Source organism: Anopheles arabiensis, chromosome 3 (genome assembly GCF_016920715.1).
Source record: "Anopheles arabiensis isolate DONGOLA chromosome 3, AaraD3, whole genome shotgun sequence".
Classification (NCBI taxonomy): domain Eukaryota; kingdom Metazoa; phylum Arthropoda; class Insecta; order Diptera; family Culicidae; genus Anopheles; species Anopheles arabiensis.
This window is the reverse complement of record NC_053518.1, coordinates 38155360-38173245: the sequence shown is the minus strand read 5'-3', so window position 1 is coordinate 38173245 and position 17886 is coordinate 38155360. Positions and strand designations below refer to the sequence as shown.

The 17886-nt window shown below is 44.6% G+C and overlaps 1 protein-coding gene across 5 annotated transcripts in view; it reads right to left on the bottom strand.

The window, feature by feature from the left end:
* Positions 1-17886, bottom strand: part of LOC120903927 (RNA pseudouridylate synthase domain-containing protein 2-like) — a 186642-nt gene that overhangs the window by 5677 nt on the left and 163079 nt on the right. For 3 of the 5 annotated variants that reach the window (XM_040313604.1, XM_040313600.1, XM_040313599.1), the window contains 6 exons: positions 11990-12210; positions 10282-10472; positions 9922-10128; positions 9481-9734; positions 3252-3521; positions 1986-2141 (listed from right to left, as the gene is read on the bottom strand). In XM_040313604.1, coding sequence (XP_040169538.1) covers positions 1986-2141; positions 3252-3521; positions 9481-9734; positions 9922-10128; positions 10282-10472; positions 11990-12210 — 1299 coding nt within the window. Of the gene's footprint in view, positions 1-1985; positions 2142-3251; positions 3522-9480; positions 9735-9921; positions 10129-10281; positions 10473-11989; positions 12211-16791; positions 16880-17886 lie in introns of all 5 variants that reach the window. The other 2 variants (XM_040313601.1, XM_040313602.1) reach the window with 2 other exon arrangements.

Below are 17886 nucleotides of genomic sequence, written 5' to 3'. Positions count from 1 at the left end.
TATTTATTCGTTTATTGATGTGTATTGTCCTTTCATTGTGGTTTAATATGTTAACACACATTTTAACGATTTTAGTTTTTGATTAATTGTTATTGCCTGCAATGTTTGTATGTCCTTTGAGCGCAAAATATTCTTGTTATCATGGATTAAAGCTTTTTAGTAATATTATTTTAGTAGGATAATCATTCCGACGTATGGGAGACACGATCCATACGTGGCTTGATCCCATGACGGGCATGTTGTCAGGTCGTACGACTTGACTCAATTATACAAATCGCATCCTGACACATTGAAAATTACATTACGAAAACACAAATTATCCTGGTACAAGTAATAATAATAGGAAAGTATATTCAGTGCTTGATTATTAGTTTTTCTTAGTTATCGCTTGATGACGCAAAAGTATCTTATCATATTATAGCAATAAAATAGTTAAACAAGTATTCAATAACAAAACCTCACTTGAATATTTTTTTACGACGTGTAAACTGCTGTACAAATAAACTAAAAACTGAGCATTTCGTACGGATCTATATCTCTCTGGGATCTTTCATCTTGTTAATTATTGCAAGCATATGATATTGCAACCGTATGATGCCACATCCATCATGGCTCAGTGGACACTCATTAAGGCTACACACATTTGCGAGCGAAAAGGATTACTGGAACCATCTGGTTTTGGGTTTCAACTTAGTCATCAGTATTTTCCCACAACACCCACACACACACACACACTGAGATTGCCAACCGATGCAATATGGCTGACCAATGGTCATAGCCCTACGAGCTGACGAGTGACATTTAAATGTACAAGAAAAAGGCAATTAAATGGGTAGCGGCAGAAAATACAGCGGCAAATGGTAGCAAAAACCAGCCGGCAGCGGATATGCTTATGATGGAACTGAATCTCCCTCTCCCGGCTGGATGTTCCGCTGTGTGACCGCGCATAAACAAAAGTATGGAAATGATAATTTCCTGTGCCATTGCGACAGCTTATACAACTCGGCACAAATCGTTTACCACTCGGCGCAACGGCACATGGACATTACGTGGCGCAAAATGAGCGGAAACTAAAAGACAGCGAAATATAGACAACAACAAAAAAAGACGAAACACATTTCCACCTACGGAATAAAACCACAAAGTTGGTCATCAGCGGGCTATTTTGTACAAATGCGACGAAACATGCGTCGGAATCAGGGACATTATGAGTGCGAGGAAAGGTTAGCAGACTAGCATGTGTGTGTGTAGGTGTGTGCGTCAGGCACGGCGATGATAAGCGAACAAGCTCACACACCATGTCCAGCAGAGCAGCACCGACTGGCGCGTTATCCTTTCCATACTCACGACAGACGTGCACGTCATCCCCGTGTGACACGCGAATGTGTCATCGTGGTGAGTGGGTTGGCGGCACCGTGCTACGGAATGCTTAATTTCCTTCCCCAGCGTTTTTTTTTATTGTCGCTTCTCGCTCCCGCGCAAAGGAGTGTAAATGAAGAATTTAAATCATCATTGTGCACGCCGCACACACACACATACACACACGGGTTGTTGATTTAATAAATTTGCCTTTTTTGTATTGTTCTCAACCGTTAACCGAACGACCGTTGTTCTGATGATAATGCGGAAATGAACGTGCACATTATTTTGTAGCACACTTGGGGACACAATGCGAGTGTCCCGCAAGGATTTTCCAGTCTTTTTCGTGCATTATTCAAGTTGGTAGTTGGTGGGAATGGCATTGGTAGTTAATATCCTAAAGCATTAGCCTTTTTTCAACGCTTTCTATCCGGTGTGTAAATATGAAATGCATAATAAAACCATAAGAAACCTAACGGAATAACTACATTCTATATTCAAGTTTTAGCCTCGAACAAATCACAGCTCAAATAGAAAAGAACAGTCAGTTGCTCGGTGCTCACAACAACCCTTTTTCCTCGGTCACTACCCACGGCACTTTACTGTAGTTTGCAAACTCCACTTACCTTGTACTTCCAGGCGTGCAGATACATGACCAGATCCTGCGGTTTCGGATCTCGGTAGCGCACTTTGCATTCGTAGCAGTGCTTGTCGGTTGTCATTTTATCTGGATTAAAGGCTAAGTCGGGCGATTCGTGTCCTGTTTGGGTGGCCACGGTAACCTGCGTAATTGGAGGGGAGGAATAAAAAAAAACACAGAAAACAAATGTTAAAGCGATAACGAATGTGAGAGAAAAAAAAAACCACGCGCAAGCCAAATGCAAGACAAGGAGGATTGTTACAATAAAACAGCAAAACGCACACACGGTCACACAGTATGTAGGAGAGCTTATGGGCATGTTACGGTTAAAGAACAAAAAATAAAAAAAGAAAGTACACGCATATACAAAAATATACACACTAAATCATACACACACACACACACACTAACACAACGTGGGGAAAGAACAGTCTCCCTTGCTCCAGGGGTCAACTTGTTTGATTTGATTCCGGTCAGGCGTACACGTGTGAACAAAAGGACACAACAGTCACTCGTTTTCCCACGCCTCGAGATACACACACACACTTGTTAATGCTGTAGCGCTTTGACCGTAATCTACGATAGGATTATGGGGACTTTGCAGTTGCTGGGTAAGCCACAATCGTCACAATCGGAACAACAATGGTCTTGGTACGGGGGAAGCGCATTAGTGAGACGGGCAAGAGCAAGTAAGAGGACACACACTACAGTACAGAGGACACTACTGTACTTGGAGCAGTTACTACTTGGAAGATGACGCTGGCAGGAGGTTCTGCCGTAGCGCAAGGATACAATCAATAATTGGATTCGGTGTGATTCTATGATTCAACAACTATCATGAAAGATTACTGCTAGATTGGATGATGCCACAAAAGACGTACGGGGTAGTAGGTAAGGAAGCAATTTTGGGTTAATGCATTTTTAAACTTAATAATTCGCCACCCTAAGCCCCTGCAGAGGGAGCCTTTCGCCGAATGGTTTCGGGATTCGTTCGTGCTGTGTCTAAGATATACCAGCCGACGTGGGCGTAAAGGTTATCCCGGGCAGTAGGAATGGGAGCAGTACACGGTACACACTAAATGAAATGGCCACTGTACCACACTGCTGCACTGGTGGTGTGGTTGGTGAAGGGTTATACGCCAGCGGGTCTCTGTTAGGCGGGGGCACAGGTTACAGGTTAAGCAATCTAATGGTGTACGGCAATGGCATTCGGGTAGGGGAAACACTCTGGTGCAGCCTAGCTGAAACTCACATTAACACCGGCAACATCGGCGGCTACAGCAGTACCAGTGGTAGCGGTAGCAGACACAGCAACAGCAGCAGTAACAGCAGCAACAACGGCACTGGTCGTAGTGGCTGCAGTAGCACTGGTTGGTGCTGCCACCAATTTGTTGCACTCTTCGAATGCTCCTGCCGCTCCTGCCGGATCTTCATCAACCTGTGCGGTGGGTGCGACTGCCGAGGTAGGAGACGGAGTGGCAGTGGCACGCTTGGTGCATTCCCAAGATGGTTTAGGCTTTTGCTGCGAAACATACACATACGTACAAATTTCATTATGAAACATCTATGCCCCTGATTCTTGCGGAGCCCTAAGGTAAAGTTTAAGAAGTCTCCAGTGTCGGGATTGTACAATGAAGTGGAAGTTTTTCGGTATTGGTATAGGCATTAACGAGTGTTCCGCTATTTGTGTGAAACCTATCTAACAACATACGGTCCGGCATTACCGTGAATGCATCGGTAGTTCAAGCACATTTCAAAGAGACAACAGGGTGGCCACATACAAATCGTACATTCATTTGGTTGCGTACTTCAAACGTACCACACCAAAAACAGTGCGGTTGGTAAACGGGTAACCTAGCAAGCAAACAAGCAGCATTTGGAAGCGACCAAAAAACCATAAGCGACCTCCCTCCTACCGTATGCACCGTTGTCGCGCTGTAGCATCATTTCGCCCAACCAGACCAATGGATCGGTGAAAATTAGTATAAATAACCACTAAGTCGTGGTTACCCTGCACCGAAAAGGGGTGTGTGCCTGTTCTGCCACCTACCACCTTCGCATTTCCTGTGTCCCCCAATTCACCGGCTCGAACAGAACGGCCCAAAGTACCGAGTCATAATGGTCACATTACGCTCAGTTTGTTTCACTTTTCCCGCAAACCCACAAACGACGGCACACGGCAGCCGGTCCAAACCAAAGGTGGTACTCGGGAGAACACGAAACTATCAGAGATTTGCTCGAGAGCGCCAGAGTGGGGCGAACTGGTGGAAACAAAACCCCGCTGCATTTACCATTCGGAGGGATGTATGCACTTTTGCCGGATTTAAATTGAATATTGCAAATGCCAGACGGCACACGGATGAGGGTGTACCACCACAATCCCTGCCGACCGGCGATGGCGATGCCATAAATCCCTCACGCAAACGTGTGCAGGATCCAATTCGGTGGAGAGGTCAACATGGGTACGAATCCTGGAAGCGTACAGCGCACCCTTATAGTCTCCGCGTTAACCCCGGGGTTTTGTGGGCCCAGTTTGTCGGTATCTATTTATAATGAGATACTAATCAGGTTACGTGTGTAGCAGTGAAATAATATCGCAGCAAATTGCCGAAAATGCAATAAACCCTCTTTAATATTAGATTTCGGCTGTAAATGGGTGGTTTTTCCTGTTCGGTGTCATCGTTTGTAGCCAGCTGGTCTCTGCAAGCAAAAAGCATTTATACCAGCCAGCTAACTATTTCCTCATGCCGCGAAACGTATGCCACCACTGAATGAATGTTACACACAAAAAAAAAAAACTCCCATACAAACTGTACACAATTTTCATTGCATATTTTCAGTCCACTGTGGCAACAAAACCGGCGGACATTCGACAAAACCTATTCCGGGCTGGCACTTTGGCGAAAAGTTGAAACGGTCTGGACGACGGAGGGGCCATCATTGCTGCTAATGAATGGGCAATCGAATTAGTAATGCCACCAGGAATATCGTTAAACAAACAAATTATCTTGCTCGCTATCAATGACAGGACATTGGGACCGACCGAGTACGGCGAAATGGGAAATGGAACGACCCAGCGAGCAATGCTTATACAGCAGCATATGCATCGTACTAATTCAAATTTCCTTTTAGCACACACACACACACACACACATGTACACACACATGAACACCTTAAGCGAGATTAATGGAAATGGGGATTAATTATGAGCCGGCGAGATTTTATGTTGCCCAGTAAATTGGTGGCATAATGCAGCGGAAGGAATTTTCTCTCCCGGTATTCACTGGAAGCCCGAGCGACCGATGGAGAATATGTTGGATTTATTTGGGGGGAGCAAATTAGTGCTCTGCTCACTACAGCGCTTCCGCTGCATCTTGGTGCAATCAATTCGCGGAAGATTAATACACGCTGATTATCAGTGGAATTATCATACATGAAGACGAGATAGCTAGTAGCCTCATAAGCCCCATTAAACGATCGACTCAACCTTAATGAGGGGTGTATTTTGGGTAAACCGATCCGCAACAACAGTGAGTCAAGGTTATGACGAGGATTTAAACGGATTGCTAGCAATTACGGTAAACGGGTTTGAACGCTTTCTACCGTTTGATAACGATGGTACAAGCCGGAAGGTTCTGATTACACTTACACTGATATGCCCCCAAAACTATCGCTCAGCACCTATGGAGCACCTGGTGGCACAGGCAACGCACAAGACGTTAATTTACGTCTAATTAACATCAATGATTTCACTTTTCCGCGACGTTTCTATTTGCACAAGCTGAATAAACATCATTATAATTCGTGCGTTTGACGCCTGTAACAAAGATAAGAAATACACGCCCGTGTATGCGTACTTTGCCAGTACGCGTTACGATGTTCTGCTGATAGGTGCTTTCTTAAAGCGATACTACCGAAAGCTATAATGGTGATGGTATATTTGCTGGCAAACGCGGTTGAGTGCCTAACGTTGAGGAACGTCTTTGAGTTGCTGTGTCTGGCTTTATATTGACTCTTGCAGTACAGGAACAAATCATACCACTTGATGCCAAAAAAAAAGCAAAGAAACCACGCTTTCACTCCTTCTTATCATGGGTGGCATATGCTTTGGCAGTCAGCTTCAATTGCTAGACAGCAAATGGGGCAACGAATTGTATTGTCGGTACGGTCGTAAAGCGAAGCCAGACACTTCTAAACAAGCAATTTATTTGCACTTTCAAGTTGATGTTGTTTGTTTGGTGTTGAATGTTTAGAGTTGATGGCATTTGTATTACTTCATCCAAATGTTTCATTTTACAGTATGCTCAATACAACTTTTTTTTTCTGGGTAAGTATTGGAACATTAAAACAAAAATGCACTATTATCGTAGCTTTTATGTTACCAATAAATTCAATCATACAAAAATTTAATCTGACCACAGGCATTGTAAGAAGACAGTTTAGACTTGGAGTCATGATATCATCTCCACCGACTGTGATCTTTGCGGACTGGTACAGAGACTTCTTCAACTTCTTTTTCTTCTTTTTCTAGTAGGGGCGTAATGATTTTCGCGGTTATGCCGGTCTATACAGGCAAAACTTTCATCAAAACTTATTAAGTATCACATATTCGGTTGGTCTTTCCTTGGTACGTGGTAGGGATGGTCCATTCTAGTTTTGATCTCACGACGGATGTGGTTGTTAGGTAGTGCAAGTTAACGACTGTACCACGGGACCTCCATCTCTGACCAGAGTAAAGAGACTATATATTTTAATTTCAACCTTGAAAATGAACAGCGTTGTGTGGTGGCCCTCCTCTGCTCGGGGGGTTGCGCGCTTGGAGTCCATCCAGCGTAGGGCTACCCGTTTCGCGCTCCGTTCGTGGGGCAGCAACAACGACTACACAACAAGGTGTTTGTTGCTCGGGTTACCCCAACTCGACGACCGAATACGAAATGCTAGGCTGGCTTTTATCGTTGGGCTTCTCAATGGTAGCATCGACTGTCCGGTTTTGCTCTCGTCGATACAGCTGTACGTGCCTGCAAGAACTCTCCGCCCTCGGGCGATGCTGGCCATCCCAGAGACAAGGACCGCCTTCGCCTCCCGAGACCCGTTTTTGCGTATATGTCTTGCTCTGAATGCGGAATCTGATGCGTATGAGCCCGGCATGACGATGGCAAATGTGTTGAGTCGCATTAATTTACTTCGCGCCTCTCGCCAGAATCTTTAGCGTCCTTGTAATTGTTATTGTTGTTATTATTGTGTTATTGTAACGCGTGTGACTATTTTTGTTATATTCCTATTGTACCCTTACATATATCGAGAGGGCTTATGAGGTCCGTCGATCATTTAATAAATATACAAATATACAAACTCTGCGCTGGAATACATAACATTCGAGAACATTCGAGTAAAAGATTAAAACTAATTTATAGCACGTTACAACGCATGAGTCCTTAAATGAGGACTTTTACAAGACACAAAAAGGATCGAACTTGGACTTTGAAACGTTACATGATTTCAAATTCTATATAGAAAGCTATGCCGAAAATGAACTACTACAGAAAACCATCAAAAACACACAAACCAGTAAAGTGGATCATACAGCTTAACTTAGATCCAGAAACGCATCTTCAAACAGACAAAAACAGAAAAAGGATACAACCATATGAAATCCAGAAAACGTTGCCTGCAATATTGCTAGTCAAACCATATTTATGCTATGCTTTCTACTATTTTTGATAGATAGCTTGACTACACTGCTATCGTTCCCTAAACACTCCAACTATGTACAATGAATTTTCATTTGTTAGATTCCTAGAATTGATCATGCCCGCATTACACCTGACATCCAATTCGTGCACCAGGACTCAAGGGTACAGCTTACAGGGCAAGAAAACATCATGAAACACAAACACCAGAAACTAGGAATTTTAACATCTGCCAACGAGCTTTCCCCCAGCTAAACTCCCATCTGGCACAAGCACGCAGCGTACATTTTCGCCGGAAAGGATTCGCGCGAGTGGAATGGCCATTTCCAGCGCATTATTTTATGTTTGCTCGTTTATTCCGATAAGATATTGCTCCGCAATCATAAATGGTGATGGCATTGCTAGATCATTATCATTGAAATAGTTCTCCCATTCTATTCGTACGGTGGTGGCAGTGTTTCTGTGTATATGCGACTCCATTGTGTAACACCACTTGCCGGACGGGACGGCGGAGAGGGTTTGGGTTTTCAACAGGTTGAACATGACAAGGGCTGGCATCTTATCGGCCTTTGCGCGCCTGTCAGTGCCAGAACTATCACCAGAATAAAGAGCAAACCATTACGAATTCAGGCGAGTATTACTGGGAGGGTTTGTTCGGGCAGGGTCGGCGCACCACCACCAAAGTGAAGTGTGATACTGCTGGTATTTAATTTAATTTCCTTCGTTCCGTCACTGCACGACCGTATGAAATGCCACTAGATGAGGGAGCGAACGTATCAGGGAACAAAAAAGAAGAGACTGCACAAAAAGATTCATTTATAACGGGTGAAAACACTTCTAGGTCGCGGCGGTGGCAAAATACTTTTTCTACGAAAAGGAAAACGGACATTCAGCCGTATAAACCATCACAGGGTAGTTAGGAAACAAATGGCGTAGGGATGGGAAGTTACAAAAATATGAAAGAAGAACAAAAAAAAAAAACACTGGTATATGCACTCGTGTGTCCCTTTGTGAACCTTGGAACGGATGGTAAAATATTTGTCTATTTGACGGGTTTAGTATTCATTTTAAGAAAAAGCTTCCAGACAACCGTACAACCGTTGCGCTTTATCTTGTTTAACTAAATTGCTTGCTGCCAGCGACCACCTTTTTTCTGTCACTGATTAAACCGTCCAAAAGCATGAACGGAAACCGTACCGGGAAGCGCAACTGATTATCTTCGTATCGCGATAACGAGAAGTTTTTCCATTCCGGCTTTTGGTGTCACGATTAGGTACGCCAAACCGGGGGACAGGGAAGCGTCAGGCAAAGTTTTTAATGAACCTCGAAAACCGAAAATACACTCTTATTATTTAAAATTAAATGAGCAAATCTGACACGTGCATCATATTGGCAAAGTTGCCCGACGACGACGACGACGCTTCCCGAGTTGGGGGGTGTTTGTGTTTAGAATTTTGTCTGATTATCCGCTTCCGCTTCTTTGTTCTGCACACACAGTGTGTTCGGGATGGAAAAATTGAAGCCTTTGCCTTGGATAAGCCACTTTTTGGGTGCAGGAAAATTTTCCTCCTGGTCGAAATAACTAAGCTGATTCATCGGAAAAGTTATGCTGATTCCTAAACTGGCAGACACGGCAGTTTGCGACCCGGAACTAAATGTCAGTACAACACATTTTTACCAATTTCGACTTTTACTCTCATTGAAATGCACCATTTCTTTAAGAACTATTGTAGAACCCAACCAGAACAGACTAGCTGTTCCAGCCAGCACGAGCACGATATTTTAATTACCTTCTGGGACTGCATCCGGCTGCAGAGGATGGTGTTGGTGGTGACCGCGCTGGCGGCACTGTTGCCGCTGCCAGTGCTAACGGTCGTGCTGATTCCAGTACTGCTAACTGCGTTCAGCGTATTCGGGACCAGCATTGAGGCGCACATATTCTCATGGGGGCTTTCGCTGCCCAGCGACACCGGCCGTGGGCTTTCCGAGCAGGGTGACGCCTCGCGGGATACGCTTTCCGAGTCATCGTCCGACAGAATTTGTCCTGCAGAAAGGGAAGTACATGTTGATGCAATCAGAGAACGATGTCCACAGTGATCCATTATCGTACAGGACAGTGGTGTTATGGTGGTGGGAGAGTGAGAAAGGAAATAACACCAAAGCGGGTGAGACAATAAAAAAAAATATATAGACCCTATACACCACTTCCCACAACAACGGTGCCCACTTACCTTTCACATCGTCCAGATCGTTTTTCATCGGTTTAAACATTGACAGTTCCGAGTCACCGTCGATGCCGAGCCAATTTTCTGCATTGTGAATATTGATCAGATCCTTCACCAGCTGCTCGTCACTTTTGCCACCGATATCGCCACCGCGACCCTTGGCCGGTCCGAACACGTCGTGGTTGTAGAGTGGATCGTTCACTACCGGATAGCCTAAGGGTCAAACGCGACAGAGACAAAAAAGAGAGATGAGAGAGCGAAAGCGTTATAGAGTGGGCGCGCCGCAGCTTTGCAGAAAAGCTGGCTCCGGATGAAATTGATTCATGCCGCGCCAACAACAAGCAGCATCAGGGGATGAACACCTACCAAGATATTGCAGATGCACCCTAATCTGGTGCATACGGCCTGTGAGCGGTTTGCACAGGACCACACTGCTGTTCCCATTGAAACCGAGCTTCTGGAATGTGGTCGTACATTCCTTTCCCTTGGGAGAAACCTTGCACACGCCGATCTTGTAGCTGACTACTTCGATTGGCTCCTTGCACTCGATGATGCCGCTGTAGTAAGAGGAAGAGAGAGGTAACAAAAAAAAAGAAACAGAAACACATGAGCAAGAAAGTCGAACTGATGAAACTGAATCAATTCCATCCGTCCATCCGGTCGGACGTCCGGTAACACACACACAAACTCAACCCTACACTCGAGCAACACAGCAGGAATTATCGGAGTGCCCTAAGCTCTGCCGACTGCTATTTGCTTGGAAAAGTGAACCAACCATCAGATCAGCTGATGTCATAGTAACGCAGAAAAGCGAGCAGCAGCGGGTGGTCAATTCGTTCCATTTCTTTCCACCCCTGCTACACTTCCGAGGGGTTGTTCAATCAAAGGCAAACCGGTCGCACATTACCGCGCGGTTTACTCGTCACAGCGGTGAGGCATTAAACTAACATGGCACCATTTTCCACGACCTTACACGACCGATCCATACAGAGGGACCTAAGAAATTGGAGCACACACACACACACACACACGTCAGCGCACACATGTCAGATGTAGGGTATGGATCCATCCGGACGTTCAAATATGGCTCGAGCGTCGCCAGCATCCATTAGTGTTTGTCTCGCATCGGTGAAGCATGGCGTGCTGACTTCCAAGGACTCTCTGTGCAAGCGGACGCCGTTGGTTGCCGCTTTCAGCATTGGTTAGCGCCACCACTGTATCGCTAAGCTCGCATAATTGGAATCCTTCCTGAAAAAAACTTCCCCCGCTGGGATCGAGGAAGTCGGGCTCGGGGTTGGGTTGGGATTGCGTAGAGTTCAAGACCACCCACCTGTGTGTGCCGCCGCGTGCCCAATGCCGGCGGACGGACGGACTCATTTCGCAGTGTTTCCCCATTAAACGATGGTTAGGGACTTACTGAATGAATGAATTGAATGTGGCTCATTAAGCTGTGCCTCATTTCGGTTTGGGGTGTAGGTTTGGCGAGTAATTTAATTTAATACTTCAGCGGGTTGATATACATCGGTATTATTGGATCGCTGTTTTATCAATCAAATGCATGACGCTTATCTCGGAGATTTAGGTTACCGATAGTCATTTTAATACATATCAATTAGATGCAAGACCATCGTGTAATTGAGTGATCGGTTAAGTTCGGTATACAATTTACATAACATTGTATAAAAAAGAAAATACCACTGCGCTTTAATTTAAAAGCAGATTTCTTTTCCCAGCTTAGTCCCAGATCAATTTCATGGGATGAGCTTTCAATCGGATTTCGCATCCCAAGCGAATGTGACTAAGCCTCTCTGCCCGAGGTGGCGGCGGGCCAGAGATGTCTAATTCATTTCAGATGTAATCATACAACTGGTAGAACGGTGTCGGCACCGAATACCGAACGGTCGAAAACGGTTCATCCGATTAGCACAAGACGATTGATTGAACGATTGGGAAACGTGGACGATGTTGCGCACATGTGAATGCAATCAATTTGCAATCCTACCGCCTTAAAAAAAAGCTTCACAGGTTCGTGTTTTTGTTTCACCTCTTATCTTCTAGCGATCGCGATACTTACTCTGGAAATTCACCCTCCACCCGGCAGATGTACTCTTTCTGCACCTGCCGATTCCGTATCTGGTGCTCCATCTGGCGGGCCTTCTTGGGGCTGCGGCCGAACAGCAGCAGTCCGGACGTGAGCCGATCCAACCGATGGATGGTGCGGAGATTTTTCAGATTATACTCCTTCGCAAGGATGAACACGACCGTATTGTGACGGTAACGGCCACAGGGATGAACCTTTATTTTTTTTATTTTTTGGTGAAGAGTTACGAAACGTGGGTTAGTTGTGATGTGCGGGTAAATTGTTTGCTTGATTTTTAATTATTTTTCAATGTCAATGTTTTTGGCGGCTATTAAACGGTCTTTATTTTGAATAAAAGGAGTAGAAGATACGTAGTAAACGCAGGAGAAGAATATCAAACGTATGCATTAAATGAGATGGAAGCATTTTTTTTTCTGCGTCACTACTAAGTGGTTAAATATTGCATTTTGTAAACGGTTGAGCTTTTTTCTAAGCAATTAAGCTTTTAAAGAAAAATGATAACAATTATGTTAGGAAATTATTAAAGCGCGAATTATAAGAAAAAGACGTCTAAAATACGAACATCAAAACGAAAAAGAACAGCTGTTAAAAATAAAGTTTAGCAAGGGAAACGCACTCATGTGTTTGATTTGATTAGAGCTTTTTTTAGGGTTTTATAACAAAAAGCGAACGCTATATATGAAAAATGTATCGATTGCAGCGTAAAACTTTACCCTCACCATCAGCCAGCTGCAAAACCCCTGGCTGAGTAAACTTACTAATTAGGTCAAATCTATCCATCGCCCATTGCAGGCACGCAAGCACCTAGGGTAACCCGACAGGATCAGGCGCTTTGTGGTGCGGACCCCGACCGTGCTTGGCATGGCTCTGGCATGGCAATGGTGGTGGATGGTCTCCGCGCACCGTACGAAACAGCAATAAAAATAGTTAGTGCAAACGTTCCAGTGGCCAGCGCACCTGACAAAATACTAATGGCGTGAAAATTCCTTCGAGTAATCATGGTTTCTCATTCGTTCTTCATGCAGTTGGACGTCGGGGTGGAATAATATCACGAGCAGTCGTTATCCTTTTGACCGCCCAGAACAGGCGGCGGGGATGGGTAGTTATATCGAGCCGGGGATGGGGAGTGAAACACACGGCAGCAGGATTTCACATATGCTGGCGTGTATGAGTGTTATGATGATGGGGCAGCGCGTTACGATTGCACCGTTTCGTGCAGCAAAAGCCTTTGTTCGCTCGGTTCTGTAAGCACCAGACACTTTGCATCCCCACGCGGCAGAGACTTTGCCGCTTCATTACGGTTGGCTTTAGTTAAGCTGCAACGGCGATACACACCCGATCTGAGGTTCGACCGAACCCAGTGGAAAGGGAAATTATGATGGAGCGGCCACATGCAACCATATTTACTGCTTCATTCTACTTTCAAGCAGATAGACAGTTAGCTGATGACGTATAGAATTGGTTTGGTGGCAAGCACAGATATTCATGCGGGTAAGTTACGCTTGTACGAATTGCACAGTATCTGCAACGTATGGAAAATAAAGAGTGTGGAAAATAAATGAACATGCTCAAACGTGGTAAAACCATTCAATGTTGTTCATGACGGTGTTTTAAAATGTATTAAACGAAATTATAATTCGCTGTGAAAAGAAAAGGACATTGAAAACAAATATTAGTAGTGATGTTTTCATAATCCTCCCATTCAGAAGCTGAACCAATGAACGCTATCATTTAAAACTCTTAACAAAATTACAAAAAACAGGAGAACGCTTGAATGGTTCACTAGTTCAAAGCTTGTTAGCACTCCCCCCCCCCCCTGCCGGATTTATATACAATCTCTAGCACAAGCGGCACTAAGGGTAGTTTGTTTACCAATGTATATGTAATCATCATTCGGGCAGCAGTAATCCTATTAGCACCCCTTTTTCTTTGGGTCTTACAAGTCAAACCAACAAATCAAGCTCGAAATTTGCCTACACCGGAGTGGGAAGCGACCCGTTCGGAGGCCGCTTCCATAAATCGAGTGAAATTTATTGCTGTCCCAAGGCATACACACCTACAAGTGTGCACAGAATACCACCCCACTCCCTAATGTGACCGCACCGTGATGGCGGTTACGGATACGCGAAACAAAATCCTCCACCAGTAGGTGGAAGCAGATCCGGGGAAAAAAGTGATCCTAGGCGCAAACGAGACACCTCGTTTTCATTTGAACTTTCCCATTATCTCGAACGCAAAGCCCATGCGTATCACACCGCCGGTTACCAAAGCGTGCCATCACGTACATGTAACGTGTTTCGGTGCTGGTGGAGAAGGCAATTCCAAAAATGTGAGTGTGTGTGTGTAACGATATGCCGTCCTAGAAAGGCTCAAAGGGATTGAATTTATTTCACAGCGCAAAGCGCTATCGTAATGAATCCCAAATTTTGGCTTATCGGCAAACGAAACAAAAGGATAATCTTCTTAATATGAAAAGAAATACGGATACAGGTTTTACAGGATGCTTTTTATGGGCCCGTTGTGCATTTGGGGGCAGCACTCGTTTACAGATCCTGTAACAGTTGCCTGGCATGGGGAGTTTGTTGTGATGATAAAAGAGAGTGTTATTTTTGCTACGTGCTGCTGATAACTATCTTCATGTTAATTAGTGGGTCTAAGGGTTCGTTTGACTAAGCTGATAAAGGGATAGCAGCCGTCCGTGGGGTTGACTGCTTAAGGAAAGAATTAAGTTAATTTGTGTGATTTATTGCTAATACTTGGCACTCTCGCAACAGTTGCTTACTTTTTTATCTTTCAGAAAATGTCTATGTGCTTGCCGAATTCGTTGCAGTTCCAACAATCGATTTATCTTCTTCCAATGATACACATTTTGATGTTGATTAATTTGACATAAAGTACAATGAGAGTGAGTGACGTTACAGAACCCTGATACTCCAGATGCCACTCTGAATCAATACGCTTGAGACAAATTTGATGCCGATTGATCTCAATTGTCAATCAAACGCCGTAACGAACCCGATGGAAACCGAATTGCAGCTGAAACGGAACAGGCATCCGAAAGTAGAAGCTGTCATATTTGAACATATGGCCTGTTTGAACAGTAAATAATAGTTTCTACGAAGAGTCTGTTTAGTGACACTTTGAGCCTTGGTTGAAAATATTTTCCACTGACACACTTTTCCACTTCTAATGCTGAAGTTGTAGTAGTGCCTGCCGATATGATCGTTTCAATAAAATACGAACAAAATCAACAAAACCCCCGGATGTAGCGTGCTCTATTTTTTTTTGTTGGAAAACTTTACCATACATTTCACGACCTCCACACACGGAGCTCGATTGCTGCAGGCAACTCCGTATCATCGTTGCGCCAACACGCGTGTAGAGTTCGAACCGATTGCAAAGGGTCCTTCAATTTCAAAAGATGCTTCCGTTACTCCGGTGTCCTTGATAGTCGCTTCTGCATCCATCCCGGGTTGCAATCGTTATGGAGCTACTAAAAGGACTAACTTTTTCAACAACAAAAAAAGGAAAGAAACCCTCGCGTGAGACCGTACGCCCTCGGGGCACTGACAAAAAGTCTCTTCAAATCTCAATCCCGTCTAGCGCGGGAAATGGAACACTGCAAATGGATGGTCTGTAAATTTCTCCTTCGTTACCGTCCGGGGCTCAGGGGGGTGGCAGAGACAGAGCCTCGAGATCGAGTTCGAAGTGCGGAAGCGGGAAATCGAAAACGAATAAAGATGAAAATTTATCTAAGCAGCGGGCGGCACCGACACACAAAGCTTCGAAATGGTCGCCGAGGGAATGCTTCGGCTTGACGCGCTTGTGAAAACAATTTTCCTTTCGCAACTCGGTTCCAACTAAAACTGTTACCGAAGTGGATGATGACGATGATGGTGATGCTGTACGGTTGAGTCAGGGCGCCGGCGGCCGTAAACTTGATAACGTCGATAATGCGTGCGCTACGAAGATGGACACATTTGGTGCGGTTGTGCGGCTGGTGCTGGGTGCGTATCTGGTTGTTCGCAAGGACATTACGATCTTTATTTCATCGTTTATGAGTGCGTAGGGAAAATAGCAAACAGGGTTGGGATTACCGTTGCTTTATTGCTTTCTAAAGCAAGCAATTGGACAATAAACTATTGAGAGCTTATTAGTATTAGTTATTTGACATTTAAATTTAGTACATCATCACAGTGTGGAACACAGTGACTGAACAGAGTTTATTGGTTTTTAGTATAAAATTATCACGATTTCGACGGTGCTGTGTTAGTATTAACATACACACACACATACTTTAGCATGCGTACCAGATGTAAGAGAGGCAACATTTTGTCGCTTGCCAGTCGATATGTTCAACGGTCTGTCTCAGGTTGACTTTGTCTGCTTACGGTAAGTACTACGACCAATTCCATTGGTGTTCGTAATGCTTGCCCTTATGGCTGAACGAAACCGTGGTATGCGCTTTTCATACCACTATCCCCCCCCCCCTTTTACCCCTTGCTTGAGGTGTTCGTTTGTTACAAAGGGAGGTAAAGAATCCAGCATCGTCCTGTGGTTTGTTCGGTTGCCCTGTTGCTATCGCCGTACTGTTTGTAGTACTTGTGGGGCAGAACGGCGCGGCAGAAAACGTGCGACTTCAAATCGGGACAACACTCGCAGTGATAAGGCGGTGTAGGAGCAGGTGGTGGTGGTGGTGGGTAAACAGGGGAAGGGTAGATAAACACTCGCCGGATATCCGGGTCAGGATGGTTTGGTCAAACTACTTTACTCACCGGCAGCGAACAAGGTTTGTCCAGCACTACGAGATCATTATCGACATAGATTATTTTTATTGAATGATCTAGAACGGGTGTCTCGTGTCTGTTGCGGCCCGGGCAACGAGCGAAACATAGCCCAACATAAGAAGAAAACAGAAACACAGAGGCGCGTCATGGTGCCGATGGTGAGAGAGCATTGTTTCCGGATTGTTTCCGAACAATCGGTTGGTTGGTGGTGGTTGGTGGTGGGATTTTTTATTTGTTTGTTTTTAGCACGAAGTAACCAGCATTCCAGGTGTTTGGGGTCGCGCAGAGCAGCCACCAGGAGGGCCGGCGGCACGTGCGGCACCATGTGTCATTGCAAACATGATGGAGCGGGCGGTGGGGATCATTACCATGAGTCACAGAATCCGATCGGCGTCCAGAGGCAGCCACCGTTAAACAACGCGCACACATACACACAACCCGGGCAGGAGTAATATTACAGTGTTATTAATATTTTGTTTTATCATTTGCCGCGATCAACGCTGCCATTATTTTGGTGGTTACAGGCATTAATCATTATGCTACAGTGGGTGAGAGAGCGGATGAACGCTGGGTTTTGGTGGGGGAGGCAGGGGACAAGGGGAGTGAGCGGTGACCGCAACATTGCGATGATTATTTATGATGCAAGAGATACATAAACACATTCTTTTTGGTCAAGAGCAATATTATTCGTTTGCTAATTTGCACGTTCGTTCATTTTGTTTTTTGTTTTTATAAAAGCATTTAAATAGTCTTCTTTCAAATAAGTACCATTGTTTTACTTGCAACGCATAAGAGTTTCATTTTGCAAATTAAATCATTTTTGTTTGGGTTACCAAATCAGTATAAAGCTGTGTCAAGTCTCATAGTGCCCCGAATAAATGCGCATTGTAATTGTGTATGTAGTAGTTATTTATGAGCTTATGTGTTTAATGAATTTGATGGCAGATGTATCATCATTGCAGTTAAAGCAAATTATTTCACACAGTACGGTAATGCTTCGGTCTCGATGTATCATTGTACTGAATGCATTGTTTTCCGAAATAGGAACAAGACCATGCGCCTCCATCAAACACTTCATTCGAA